Genomic DNA, 14,408 nt, shown 5'->3' on the forward strand with positions numbered 1-14,408 from the left:
GTGAGGAATACATGAGCTCATTTACACTTTGTTGTAGTAAGTAGTAGTAACCGTTCAAAAGCTTAAACACGTCTTGTGACTTACATATTTGGCTAAGCCTCGTCACAATGCGTGGTCAGTGCATTTGGGTGTCAGTCATCCACAGATCAGGACAAAAATTGTTGACCTTCTTATTGCGGTTTTACAAGCAAGCATACCGGTAGTTCACATTTCTGCTTAGAGGTCCCATGTGACAGACACTTTGTTTTTACTCAAGTACACACTTTAAGGTACTCAATTCTAAAGGGCTGTTCTGTTCTCATCTATGAAGTCATGAAAATCATTTTAAAATAGTTTGTATTCACCACCATTAATCAAAAATGAGACCACTTCAAAATTATCAGTTTTTCTGATTTTAATATCAATAGGTATGCGTTTGAAAAAGTTCTATAAACTGCTGACATTTCCACCAAATGACATTATTGTCATTTACAACTTTTATTTGCAGAAAATGACAAATAGTCAAAATAACGCAAAAGAGACAATGTTTTCAGACCTCAAAAAAGGCAAAGAAAATTATGATGGTAAAATGTTTGTTCGAAATTCAGAGGAAAAGTTGTCAGTGGTTTATAGAATGAAACAACCATCTTAATTTTACTCAAACATTCCTCCCCATCAGTAGTAAAGTAAGAAAAAAACTGAAAATCAGAATTTGAGATTTCGAAGGGGTCTGTTATTTTTTTTCCACAGCTGTATACCGTATTGTATAACTGTACATTGTATACTGCAACAATAAAGATATACCCCATGACATTGTCTGGATCACTTTCAGAGTAGGGTTGTGCCGATAGACGATGTCATCGTCCATCGGCGATGGACAGCTGGCATCACGATGGACAGCCAACATCGTGATGCCAAGGAATTTGTATTTTTGAAGCCGCTGCTATTGCCATCATTACGGTGCTTGGCATTGCAATAAACTGAAACATTACCGTAAAATCCCTAGTAGCAGCGGACTGCGCAGGTAGCAGGACTGAACGGACCGAGGTTGTCAACACAAGCCTCAAGCAGAGTGAATTTTATAGCTACGAAAAAAAACACAATGGAATAAAAAAAAACTTGTGAACTAAGCCCTACTATTGTTTGCTGCATATGAGTTTCAAGTAAGTGTCTGATTGCCTACATTTATTTATGTGACCCAAGTTTCTACAACGGAGAGTCATGAGGCATTGGTTCTCCCTCCGGAGTAGTCTAAAGTGAAAGCAACAAATCGTTCAGCAATTGCGACAGTTTACCATTTCATGTTTAACGGAAATTCGACTCAAAATGTTTAATCTCTCCGCGATGGAGATGTCTTGTGAAGTAGCCACACCACACAAGATTGTAGTACACTTCTGATTAGCCCACTGCCAAGAGGGAGCGCAAGCGATTCCATGTCTGCCCGCGTCTTTGTGGCTTCACCGCAATTGTTTCCATTGATGAATTAAAAAGTCTCGCCGTGTGCTTAAGAAACATTCGCGCAGTGGTGGACAGTAACGAAGTAAATGTAATTCGTTACTGTACTTAAGTAACATTTTCATACTTTCATACTTCTGAATACTTTCATACTTTACTCAAGTATTTTTATTTGGTAAGACTTTATACTTTTACTTCACTACATTTCAAAGTGAAATTTAGTACTTTCACTTCGTTACATTTACAGCTACACTCGTTCCTTACTCGTTCCTTTTTTCTTTTTTTTTTAAGGCGATACACGGCAGGTGAATTACCGGTAATTCATTTTTAATGCCCTGGTCAAATGAAATCTGAGATCCACGCTTGTGTGAAGAAAGTGAAACTGAATCCGATTGGCAGACTCAGAGATTCGCCATTGTGATTGGTTGTAATGTGTCACGTGACAACACGCTCTACTGTACAGATTTAGTTTTAGAAGGAAAGCGAGCAGATCAAGACCACTGATGTGTCCACTGTTGCGACTTGCGAGACGAATTTAAATAAGAAGAAACTGTACCTACGTTCTAGTAACATGCGGAAAGCACAGGAAAACAATAAAGCAGGCGACAATAACGTTGTTAGAGTGTATTAATCTGCACGTCGTATTCGTTGTGTGAGGGGGGAGAGGTTTAGCTCGCACTGCAGGCTGCACTCGCCTGACAAGACGAAATTTGTCTGATAGGCTTCGCGTTTGAACTGAATAATCAGCGAATTGATACTTAATGTAGGCCCTACTGCTTATTTGACTTACCGTGCTATATCTGTGTTATGACTTGAGAGTCACATAATTTCCGCTTTTGTAGCGTGTTGGTTTCTTGAGTCAAGTAGGCCTACACAGGATGCCTAAATATGCTGTTTATTCCAACCCATCCAGGCGCACAACTCCGTGATTCTTTCCCCTCAATACATTGCAGTATTTTCTGAAGTAGTTGGGGGTTACAATTACTTGTCTAATAGACTCCCCTGTCACCAATAAAATGATTTGCTTCAACTTTATGGAAAAGAGGCTTGTTTAAAGGGTTTGTATCTTTACATGAGGATTGTCATGCCCACCATATGTTGCAAAGTGAGGCTACATTCAACATGTATCCTTGCAACATGTATCCTTTCCCTTAAGTCAGGTCAGTAGGCTACAAGTGTTCCAATTAAGTTGTATCAAGTAGGCTATTGCAAATCATTGGCATCTAGCAAATAGAGACCATTACAAGTATATGAAGATGTTCCTATCTTTAAAGGTAGCTTAGAATCCCAAGAAGTCTGTTTGTCCATACATAGGCCTAAGCCAACCTTAACATAACCAAACACTACATAATAATAATAATAACAACAACAACAACAACAACAACAACAACAACAATAATAATAATAATAATAAGAGGTCCCCCAAAACCATAATTATAACAAAAATTAAACTTAAAGTACTTTATTGGCTACTACTCTAACTCCTTGCCGTCACAAATAAGTAGGCCTACACTGGACGAGGCCTACGGCTGGGGGGTATTGTAGTAGTTGTTCTAATACGCATATAATCAATTTTAGCCTAATCTTTCTTAATATTAATGGCCTTTCATGTGTTCTTTTGGGCATGTTAGGGTCAGTATTAAATCTTTAGAGAGGTGAAAATGAACTTCTGATGCTATAACATCCATGGACTTACTCCACAGTGTTTCCGAGGCCTGTTATTCCTAGTTCTAACATGTTCAGTTGGTATAGCCTATGCAAATCAGAGGATATTTAATTAGATATGACCAAACTAGGCCTACAACACTTAAATATTAAAATTGCACCAAATGCTTCATTTTTAAGTTTTTACTTTTTACTTTTAGTACTTAAGTATTTTTGACGGCAGATACTTTTGTACTTCTACTCAAGTAAAAAAGTCAGGTGAATACTTTCACTTTTACTTGAGTAGTTTTCAATGCAAGGTAACTGTACTTTTACTCAAGTACATAACTGGTGTACTTCGTCCACCACTGCATTCGCGTCGGGTAATTTGCTAACTCGGGCTAAAATCCATTGCAAAACCTCGAGAAGGCACGCGTGGGTTCTCATCTCTTCCATTTGACAAACGTTCTGGGCTTGCCTGCATGGCTAAAGTTATGTACCGGTATGTAAAAAACGCAGTGACACAGCTGGTCTTGAAATAGAACTACGCCGTTAAATAACACACTCTAGTAGCAGCCTGCATTAGGCTGCATCGCGAAATTTACTGAAAATAAGTTTCCACGCGGTGGAGTTTGGAAGAGCGGGCTTGAAGCAGCTGATGGTGACACGAGAGACAAGAAGGGCGATGGGGAGGGGTCGTTCGGGGAGAGTACGCTCTCACAGACAGCAGAGGAGCGACCATCTCTGTTGCAGACAGTAGCGCAGCTGGAGGAGGTTTAAACTTTTTTTTGGTAAGAATTAAAAAACTGTTACTATATTTGACTTAGGCCTATCTTAAAGCAAACATATTAAAATAATAGCTTAGTGAAAGGCAAAAAAATGAAACCTATGATAATTAAAAAAATAATAATATTACCCCCCCCCCCCCAACGACGACGATGTCATCGTCCATCGCATCGTCTCACTGTAAACCAAAGAGGCTTGAGACAAGAGGGCTTACTCACGTCATAACAGCGTAGTAGGAAATGATGGCGAGGGGAGTACGGAAATGTTATTCACTATGGAACAGGTCATAGGACAGCGTGAATGTCTGTCAGCTGTCCTTAATTACCCCCAGCAATTACTGCTGACCAACAGCTGCCATTACTTGGCCACAAATTGTCCATCATGATGTTGCCCCCACTGACCATGTGCAAGGGAGTACGAAAATGGCATCCATCGCACCCACTGACCAATGACCATGCGCATGGGAGTTAATTTTCCATCCAATCGTGTCCTCAGGCAACGCCCCCGTACTACACCGTGGCCAATGCATTCCCCGCCAAGAGATTGTTCTTTCTCTTGAGTTTCTTTGCTGTAAACATCGTCAGCTGCCAATTAGGGGGACATCGCCCAAGCCTATTTCAGAGGGATGTTCTGACCTAACACACAATGACTTCCAATCGGAATAATGAGACGTCACTCACCCCTTCTGCTTGTTAATGTTATACAGCAGGCGTTATCGTTCTCAAAGCCAGTGTGGATGGAAATATGGTTATAGCTATCTTTATAGTCATCATTGCAGACCACACATGCCTCCTGTCTGTTTGCTCTCTTCACTCCTTTGTCCTTATTTGCATATCTAACAGCAGCCATTGTAATGCTGTAAGAGAATGAGTGTGTGGTACACTAAAAGTTGGTAGCCATGCATACACATAAACCTTCTAAACCTTCATACTAAAACTCCTTTGACCTTGTGCTCTCTCCAACCCCTTACTGTACACCAGGGTGATTTTATTCAGATACAGCATTAACATCTTCATTTAACCACATGTAGAATGCTTAGCGTACCTTGCCATGAGAACACTAACAATAGCCAAGTTATTGATGATAGAGGTGCTCCGATTGCTCGGCTGCCGATCATGACCGGCCGATAATGGCCAAAAATAGCCTGATCGGTGATCGGAAAAACATGCCGATCAAAAAACCGATCGAGAGATATTAAATTCCTCACGCAACCATTTGCCTTTACACCTGGCGCTGCATGTAGGCGCTGGCTCTGCACAGCTGCAACTGCACCAAAAGAAGGCATCTTTGCTTGTCTATAACTTTTCGCCATTCCCCCCTTCATTTCCACCATTCATAACCATATCTGCATCAACAATGATCTGATTTTCCGATCCATGCGCCGTTTACCTGAGTGACAATGTAATTTGCGATTGAGTACTCGCCAGTGAGCCATGTTACGTTATAACCTGTGTAGTTGCCTTGGTCAGCACGCGACAACTTCACGTTGTCAGCACAAACATGTCAATTATTGTTTTCAAAGTTGTAATTGGCAGTCAGTCGATTAGTTTGATAGTCGCTGAAACACCAAACGGCGACATATGTGGTTAAAACTTGAGAGAGAGATTCAGAACGGTAGTGGAGCACTGCAACTGTGGACGGTGACAGAGAGGGGAGGGGCTCTCCTCACGAGGCTGCTCATTTAAAGCGACAGGTTGTTTTTTTCTCGTATGTGGAAGACTATTTGATGTAATGTTTCAGTTTCAATTCAATCTTAAATAGTTTAGTTATTCTATGCAATAACTTATACATTGATTAATACTGTAGACTGTATTACCAACACTAGTCTGAAAGATAATAATAATAATAATAATAATAATAATAATAATAATAATAATAATAATAGCCTAATAATAGACATGTGCAAATTAAGATTGATTGGTTTATGGGCAGAAATGGTATTCAATAAGGATAATTAATAGGCTATTAAAAAAATAGGAAATCATTTTTGTGATCGGCAATGATCGGTAATCGGCAGATAAAGATTTTTGGTGATCGGTATCGGTGATCGGACCCAAAAAATGGTGATCGGAGCACCTCTAATTGATGATATTGGACTAGAACATCTTATGTTAAACAAAAAAAATGGCTTATTGCTACATTATTGACTGGTAAAGCACTGAGACATGATTCTTCCACATTGATGTCTACACTTACCCATGTGTAACTAAGTGCTAATTATAATAACTAAGACAGCCTAAGGCTGGGTATTCATCAGGTCAGGACGCTGCTGCTTAGCCAAAGGGGGCCTCGGCTATAGAAAGAACAGAAAAGCTGTCTGAAACCCTCCACAAGCAGCCTCTGACTGAGCTCATCTCTAATTGCTTGCCTCTGATCCATGGGATATACACCTTGAAAACATTAGCCAGCAATAGCTGCATGCCTACTACCTCACACACTTGGTTGTGCTTGTTTAACATTTATTCTGCAGATTAGTTAGGTAGGTGGTTTAGAAAACTGGCAAGGTCACAGGGAAGCTTTGAGGCTTTTTCATGAAGACAGTGGAGTTAGTTTCTAGTTAGTGGTTCAGTTGTGATGTGGATTAAACCATCAGCCAGCATTGCCATCTTGGCTACCTATTTGAAACATCTTCCTCCAGATCAGGTGGGTAGGTTGTTTTGAAAAACAGATGACTAAGAAGTCAACATTGTGGCTGTTGCAAGATGGCAAAAGAGTGGAAGCTGTTTGTAGACTGTGGTTCAGTTGTGAAATAAGCCAATGTTGAAACCACTTCCTCGCCTCTTCTCTTCCTCTTTCCCTCTCTTACGGTAGGGACACATACACACGAATTTGCAAACTTTGCCATTCATTCCTATGAGAGAGGCGAAGGCAAACGATGGCAAGCGAAAGCAAGCGGACAGGAGCGAAGCGAAGCAAAATTATTAAAGAAAGTTTAATGTTATGCAAATGAGGAGCGAATTCGCCTGCCGCGGCCCAATCAAATAAACAACATAACTGTTCCAACTGTTCCATTCCATTTGATTCGCCGCGACGACCTGATGACTGTTGGATTTCGCCTCGCTTGCTTCGCCTCCTATGTGTCCCTACCGTTACTCCATCTCACCATTTGTCTTCCTCTCTTTTACATACTCTGCATTCTCTGCTTCCACTCACTGGTGCCATACCTCTCCTATCCCTTCTGGTCATACCTGTCAACATTTGAATGGCAAAATATGGGACAGTTTTGTGGTGGCTGTGAGACACATGATCGTGGGGGTCAGACATTATGAGCAAACTCCATTGACTGTATTAGAAGCATACCAGGAATGGGGATGGAGATGTAAACACCAGAATAAACATTCAGTAAACCAAAGTAGTCAGAAAACAAGCAGGCGTTCGGAGAGCGTCAGAGTGTTCTCCTTTTCTCCTTGGTGCTCATCGGAGTAGGACATTTTACAAAAGTATAAAAAATTGCAACCTTGAGTGTCTCAGATTTCCTCTACCCTGCATTCAGTAAATCAAAGTCGACTAGTGTGGTGATTTACCCTGGTGTTTTTTTTTCATTATCTAACACCAGGTCTCCTAATCAACACCAACCAACCGACCAAATGCTGGCTTGGCTGCTAGAAAAGAAAACACATAGCCACTTTGACTGGTAGTGAGTGTATGTGTGGCTAGTACATCTAACAGTTAATTCAAAACAGTTAACATCTAACAGTTAATTCATAGCCCTGCCTATGACTGAATCACCAGCACCTGGAGCTGGACTGCATAGGGCTGTGCATAGGGACTCTACGTTTTGGGGTTGGAAACGTGTTAACTGGAGCAAGGCAGGAGGAGAAACTGAAGTGTTGGCAGGGATGTGTCTCACCTCTATGGTGCGGTAGAAGGGGTCTAGGAGGAGCTTGGAGAGTGCCACAATCTGCGGCGTGCGGTCCCAGCCGTCGGAGCAGTGCACCAGCACAGGCCTGCGGTCGCGCTCCACCGCATTCACCACCAGCAGAGCCGCCTTCAGCAGCAGAGACAGGTGCTGCAGCCACTTGGTGCTCTCCAGAGCTGACAGCCAGCTACAGGGAGGAGAGAGAGAGAAAGAGAGGGGGGGGGGACAGAGACAGACAGACACAGAGACAGAGGCAGAGAGTGAGAGCAGAAAAAGATTGGGAGGGCCAAGTTATTGATGTAACACAAGCTATTGAAAACAGGTAATGAGGTAAAGATGCGTTCAGTCTCAGTCTCCAATTACAGTGTTATTTCAAAATTCAACCATTATTCTGCACTGAGGTAGAGAACCAAGTATGAATTACAACTGGAATTGGGCACAAGCTTGATTAGCAGTTCAGGAAAAAAGAAACACAACAATGTTGGCAGCCTTCTACCCAGCTTCCATGTGTTTTCAATTGCATGTCTTTGCAAATGGCCAAATTAGCCTGAATGTGTGTGTGTGTGTGTGTGTGTGTGTGTGTGTGTGTGTGTGTGTGTGTGTGTGTGTGTGTGTGTCTGTGTTTGTGTCTGTGTGTGTGTGTGTGTGTGTGTGTGTGTGTGGTAGTGGCAGGTTTGGGAGGGCTGACTCACTTGGCTGGGTCGGGCACCTGGGCACAGAGCGAGCGCAGGCACTGGAAGCTCTTCCTGATGGAGTGGATGTTGGCCATGCCCATGAACACCACCTCACAGTTGGGGTAGTACTCTGGAACAGACACAGACACAGACACACACAAACACACACAAACACACACGATTAGTCAATCCCTGCATCCAGATCTGATATGAAATCTGGTCTTCCTTGCACAGCAATTTCAGTCAATAGGTTCCAGAGACACACGCACAAACAGGCATTTAGTCCATAGGTGGATGCACATTTGAAGTGTTGGGGCAGCCGCTGCCTAGTGGTTAAGGTGATGGGCTTTAAATGAGAGGGTTGCAGGTTCCATTCCCACCCTTTCACTCCCTATCGCACTCCATGGCTGAGGTGCCCTTGAACAAGACATCTAACAACATACTGCTCCAGGGACCGTAACCAATGCTATTTGTTACAGTCCCTGGAGCGGTATGTTGTAATACCCTGCACTTCAAAAATACCTGAAAGTCACTTTGGATAAAAAGCGTCAGCTAAGTGTAATGTAATGTACAATGATGAAGTCAAGGGTGTGATCAATCATGAGGATGACAGAAGCAGCAGCCACTTGATTGGCCCTCACCTGGACATTCGCAGCCACCCCCCTTCGCACGATTGGCTACGGCGGCAGCGTACGACCTGGCGTCCAGTATCAGCAACTTCTCCGGAGGAGGGCTGTTTGATTCCGCCTCCACAACGTCACCATTTCCCACAGATTCTGGAGAGACTAGGAATGCAAATTATACATTAGGTCTTTTTATTTTTAACAAATGCACCCTTCACCTCATTGTAAGCCTACCCCGTTCAGAAACATATATATACGCTTGCATACCGTATAAATAAAGACAGTTCATGTTGTGTACAATATCTCTGTGTCTTTAATATGTGCATGTGTGTCGTGTGTACCAACCAGCGTTGCCATTGGTGCCGTTGGTTCCGTTGGTGTGTGCGTGTCCGCAGGAGCCGTTGGTGAGCGGCGTGAGTGCAGTGTTGTTGCCATTAGAGGTGCAGGCTTTAGCGATGGCCTGGACCAGCTGCTCGTCCTCCGCACTGCGCCAGCCCCACCAGCTCACCTCCGGCTGCCCACAGCGCCCGATCACCGCACCTGTAGTCTGGTGCCTGGCACGTGGAGAAAACACATCACATGTAAACTATGTACATCAATACCAACCAATTAAATCGGTTACACGGTCTCCCTAGTCTTTAAAACACACACCTGTATTATACTTGCATTAAAGATAGTGCACTCACACACATGAGAACATACACACACATACAGTACAATACAATACAACATTCAATTTATATATTTTATTTATGTTTTTTCATTATACTTATATAGCGCAGTATCACAACTATGAAGTTGACGCGCGCGCACACACACACACACACACACACACACACACACACACACACACACACACACACACACACACACACACACACACACACACACACACACACACACACACACACACACACACACACACACACCTGTAGACCACCACGGGGAACCTCTTCCAGGAGCGGAAGGCAGCCACGTTCTCCAGCTCCTTGTCAGTGACCCAGGCAGGCACCAGGAGCAGCTCTGGGTAGCTGGAGCACAGCCTGGAGAGGCACACACATCATTACATTACATTACATTACATTACATTACACTGTATTGCATTACATTACATAGCATTTCATAACATTGCATTGCACTGAGCTAAGAATCCTTTCAAGTGCACCAGGTGCAGCTCTGGGTAGCTGGAGCACAGCCCGGAGCAATAAACACATTAGATTAGACTACATCACATTGCATTACACAACATTACACTTCACTGCATTACATGGCAATCTTCTCTAGTGAAGGGGTAAATTCATAGAGAATGATGATGTTGGGCGCTTTGGGGCACACACACTATGGATGAGGAGGGTGGAAAAGAGTACATGTCATTTACTCCCCAGTCTACAAGTGATAGACCCAAACTTGCAACATTTCCATCTCATGACCCACCGCTCAACCATTTGTCCACTGTTTGCCAGACAGACACACAAGCCCAATCTTGAGACATGACATGGTTGGAGAGTCATGGCCACAGTGTGACAACAGCACGGCGTGTCTCGGCAGGCCCTTATATGGGCTAGCACGCACCACACGTCTGAGAGGCCGAGCTGAGATAAGATCAGAGAGAGAGCTGTGTAACCGAGATGGCCCTCCTGCCAGTCTCTGGCACCACAGTGGCGGATCACACCCACCCTCCAAAACAACTCTAATTGTTTGCGGGGTGTCACATCAGCTGCAGGAGGCATGAAAACAATGTCATAGTATGTATCAGTGTGAAGTTTGCTAGCTAGCCACATTAACCATGTACAAAGTATGCTGATTTAATTACAACACATGCAAATATTGTAGGAATGATTTATGGATGTGTTGTCCTGAATAGAATTCCACTGGTTGAACAATAAGTTGCCTATACAGCACGCAATAGCTTATCTATATATCAGCCAAGATGGTCTTGATAAAAATACAATTAACTGTAATGCCAAAAGACTGTTCTCCGATTGCTTAAGACCAGAGCTCTTGGTGTGATGAGTGCTTCAGAGGACAAATAAATGGCATCTGATAATATGCAAAAGCAATATCTTGTTCTATCTAACGTGTGAGGGAACAGTTCAGACATGGATGAAACGTACATAATGTGTATATTTCTTACTGTACATACCAACTTTATTTATTCAAACCCAATTGAACTTACCGCCAGGTAATCTAAACTTGGCAACACCAGGGTCTACCCTCGTAGAGAGAGAGATGCACAACGAAAGGGCCAAAGTGAGTGCACTAGACCCAGTCACTAGATCCTGTCACCACTAGACCCCATGAGACACTTGGCTATGTTGTATCTTCATTGTTATTATTACATTACACTTAGATGACACTTTTTATCCAATGTGACCTACAGTTATGTAAGTACAGGGTATGGGTTACAGGCCCTGGACCAATGTGGGGTTAGGTGCCTTGCGGTTAGGTGCCTTGCACTACAACATGTCACAAGACCCCATCACTAGACCCCGTTGTACACACTGACACAGTAACAAAGTGGCCGGGGCAGTAGGGCAGCTAGTAATAGTGGTGGGGGTGGGGGTGGTGGTGGTGGTGTCACCTGAAGTCGCGGTTGATCTCCGATATCCTCCACGTGCTGCCTATGTCGAAGCCCATGCGCTCCACCTCGTTCTTGAAGCGGCATGACACATGGTCACCTAAAAGACGACACAGTGCTGTATTAGAGAGAGAGAGCGCGCGTGTGGGTGTGCCTGTACGCGCGAGTGTGGGTGTGCCTGTACGCGTGCGTGCGTGCGTGCGTGCGTGCGTGCGTGCGTGCGTGCGTGCGTGCGTGCGTGCGTGCGTGCGAGCGAAATGTGACAAGTGCTGGAATCCTAGACACGGTAATAATTTGAAGTGGGGATACCGGGTTACTGATAACTCTTTTCTGTCAGGCGTGAAGAGGCATGTGAGACGCACATGCGGGCCTGAGTCACCCTCTTATCACTGGCATCCTGACTATCTGGCCCATCAGCTGTGTGGAGGAATGCGTGTGGGAGCTTCATGTTTAAGTGAATGTGCGTCTGAGGAATGTGTGTGTAACTGTATAGCAAACCCGTGGTGCAGCTTAAGAGGACAGCGTAGCATGGGAACGACAGGACAGGAAGAGCAAGTATGTACTGACACACAAGATGATTACACCATGTCGTGATAACCGGCGACTCATTTCAGAGCGTCTGGGTGTGGGTGTGTACACACGTGTAGGTTTCCAATTCCTAATGTGCCGCACACGTAGCGCAACTTAACTGTCAATCTCTGATGTGCATGTGTATGTATGCACAACATGTCAGTGTCTTTATGTTAGCTTTGCTTATTATGTACGCCTGTGCACGTGTTTGTGTGTGTGTGTGTGTGTGTGTGTGTGTGTGTGTGTGTGTGTGTGTGTGTGTGTGTGTGTGTGTGTGTGTGTGTGTGTGTGTGTGTGTGTGTGTGTGTGTGTGTGTGTGTGTGTGTGTGTGTGTGTGTGCGCGCGCCGGCCAACATGTACGGGAAATATAAATAGTAAATTTGCTGTGTGTGTGTGTCTATGTATGTATACAATGTGTGTACAGCAGAGCTATAGCGTGTGTGTTACTTGCAAAGCCTATGTACTTATGTGGCTGCTACCTGGTGTGTGTGTGTGTGTGTGTGTGTGTGTGTGTGTGTGTGTGTGTGTGTGTGTGTGTGTGTGTGTGTGTGTGTGTGTGTGTGTGTGTGTGTGTGTGTATCTGTATACACTATGTATATGTTTGTGCACATGTGTTAACTGCATGGCTGAGGTGATGGCTTTGCTTTGCTGCTGCTGCTGCGGCTGCTCGGTGTGTGTTTGTGTGCATGTGTGCTTGTGTGCGTGTCACCTGCGCGGCAGATGTCGTTGTGTGGCTGCTGCTGCTGCTCGCTGTGTGCGTGGAAGGAGAAGGCGAAGAGCTGGTCCAGCTGAGTGGGCGGTCGTGCCACCGCACCCAGACGCTTCAGCCAATCCTGACACTGCTCAGCCTGCGCAAACTGACACCTGTGGAGCACAGCCAAGAAGTCAAAGGTCACACCTACAACTCTCCCTCACGCACATGCATGTACCCGTGCACATACACAAGTACGCACGCACGCACGCTCGCTCGCACGCACGCACACACGTCTGTCATGATTGTAAAATAAGGCAGGCCTTTTAAAGGATTTGATCTTCATTTAATTACAGCTAACTCCCATATCAGAGTTTTTGCTAGCACAGAGGGGGACATTAGCCTGCGTCCACCCATGCTGGCTCTAATGCTACAAAGAGCTCTGTATTGAAGACAGTCTGGCCATTATGCCAAATCTTGGCAATTCTTCAGTTATTACTAATGCAGAAAAAAATAGAACTAATGGAAAACTAAATGTTCACTAAATGTTGCATATTCGTCATTAGAATCAATGGTATTATAGGTTGAAACTCTGTCCAGTATTTCACAGAGAGATTTAAAAGTTGCCCGTTCATCCTGCCAGGTGAGAGGGTGCATGAGAGGTTTTGACAGACCGAAATCAATCCCTACAGACTTGCTGCTTCATACATGCTGGAGATGAACCAAAGCAACATAGGCGTGGAGCTTGTGATGATGTTATGAGGAGCTAAGGTGTTTGAATGCTTGCTCCATTACCTGAACACCTTGCAGTCTAAAACTATGAACTGAAGGAGAAAAGGCGTGGGCCTTGTGACGGTATGTCATGTCTCCATACCTGATGACCTTGCAGTCTTTACAGGTGACCTGCAGCTGGAACATGTCCCGACACTCCACGCTCTCAATCAGCTGCAGCGGCACCTGGAGAGAGAGGGGGAGAGAGGGGGATGAAGAAGGAGAGAGAGAGAAGAAAAAGGAGTTAGACAACAGGGCCGAGTGGCCAAGACCCAAACTCTCTGGCTGTCAGGAGACTAAGATGGATAGCTAACAGAACCCTAGCGAATTGTGTAGTGTCTATTGTTTGTCTCATTCACGCAAGTTCGCATGTATGTTTGTGAAATGTGTGTGTGTGTGTGTGTGTGTGTGTGTGTGTGTGTGTGTGTGTGTGTGTGTGTGTGTGTGTGTGTATCAGACTCATTCCTGAGGTCCTGAGGGGATTTCTAATAACAGATTGAGCTAAAGAGAGCGAGAGAGTGAGAAAATACACATGATGAATATCCGCCCAGACACTTCTGCTGACAGCAAGTTACGCAACAAGTGATTTGCTTGGGACCGGTCTTCAAACTGTCAACTTAAGACACTCGCACTCACAAAAACCCGCTGGTGAGATCCCCATTCATTGCATCAACAGACTAAAATAGGCCTGAAACACTCCGGCTTTCCCTGGGGGTGGGTGCGCTGGTGAAATAGCCTCTACCAAAGGCATACACACACATACAAAAGCAAGACATGA

General features: G+C 44.3%; 1 protein-coding gene across 2 annotated transcripts in view; it reads right to left on the minus strand.

Moving 5' to 3' along the window:
- The window catches only part of LOC134458590 (myotubularin-related protein 3), a 36,694-nt gene that overhangs the window by 10,283 nt on the left and 12,003 nt on the right, over nucleotides 1–14,408 (minus strand). For both annotated transcript variants that reach the window (XM_063211008.1, XM_063211007.1), the window contains exons 6-13: nucleotides 13,734–13,816; nucleotides 12,878–13,032; nucleotides 11,602–11,698; nucleotides 9,950–10,063; nucleotides 9,366–9,574; nucleotides 9,039–9,182; nucleotides 8,416–8,527; nucleotides 7,715–7,910 (exon numbers count right to left, since the gene is read on the minus strand). In XM_063211008.1, coding sequence (XP_063067078.1) covers nucleotides 7,715–7,910; nucleotides 8,416–8,527; nucleotides 9,039–9,182; nucleotides 9,366–9,574; nucleotides 9,950–10,063; nucleotides 11,602–11,698; nucleotides 12,878–13,032; nucleotides 13,734–13,816 — 1,110 coding nt within the window. The remainder of the gene's footprint in view (nucleotides 1–7,714; nucleotides 7,911–8,415; nucleotides 8,528–9,038; nucleotides 9,183–9,365; nucleotides 9,575–9,949; nucleotides 10,064–11,601; nucleotides 11,699–12,877; nucleotides 13,033–13,733; nucleotides 13,817–14,408) is intronic.

This window comes from Engraulis encrasicolus, chromosome 11, assembly GCF_034702125.1.
Source record: "Engraulis encrasicolus isolate BLACKSEA-1 chromosome 11, IST_EnEncr_1.0, whole genome shotgun sequence".
NCBI lineage: Eukaryota > Metazoa > Chordata > Actinopteri > Clupeiformes > Engraulidae > Engraulis > Engraulis encrasicolus.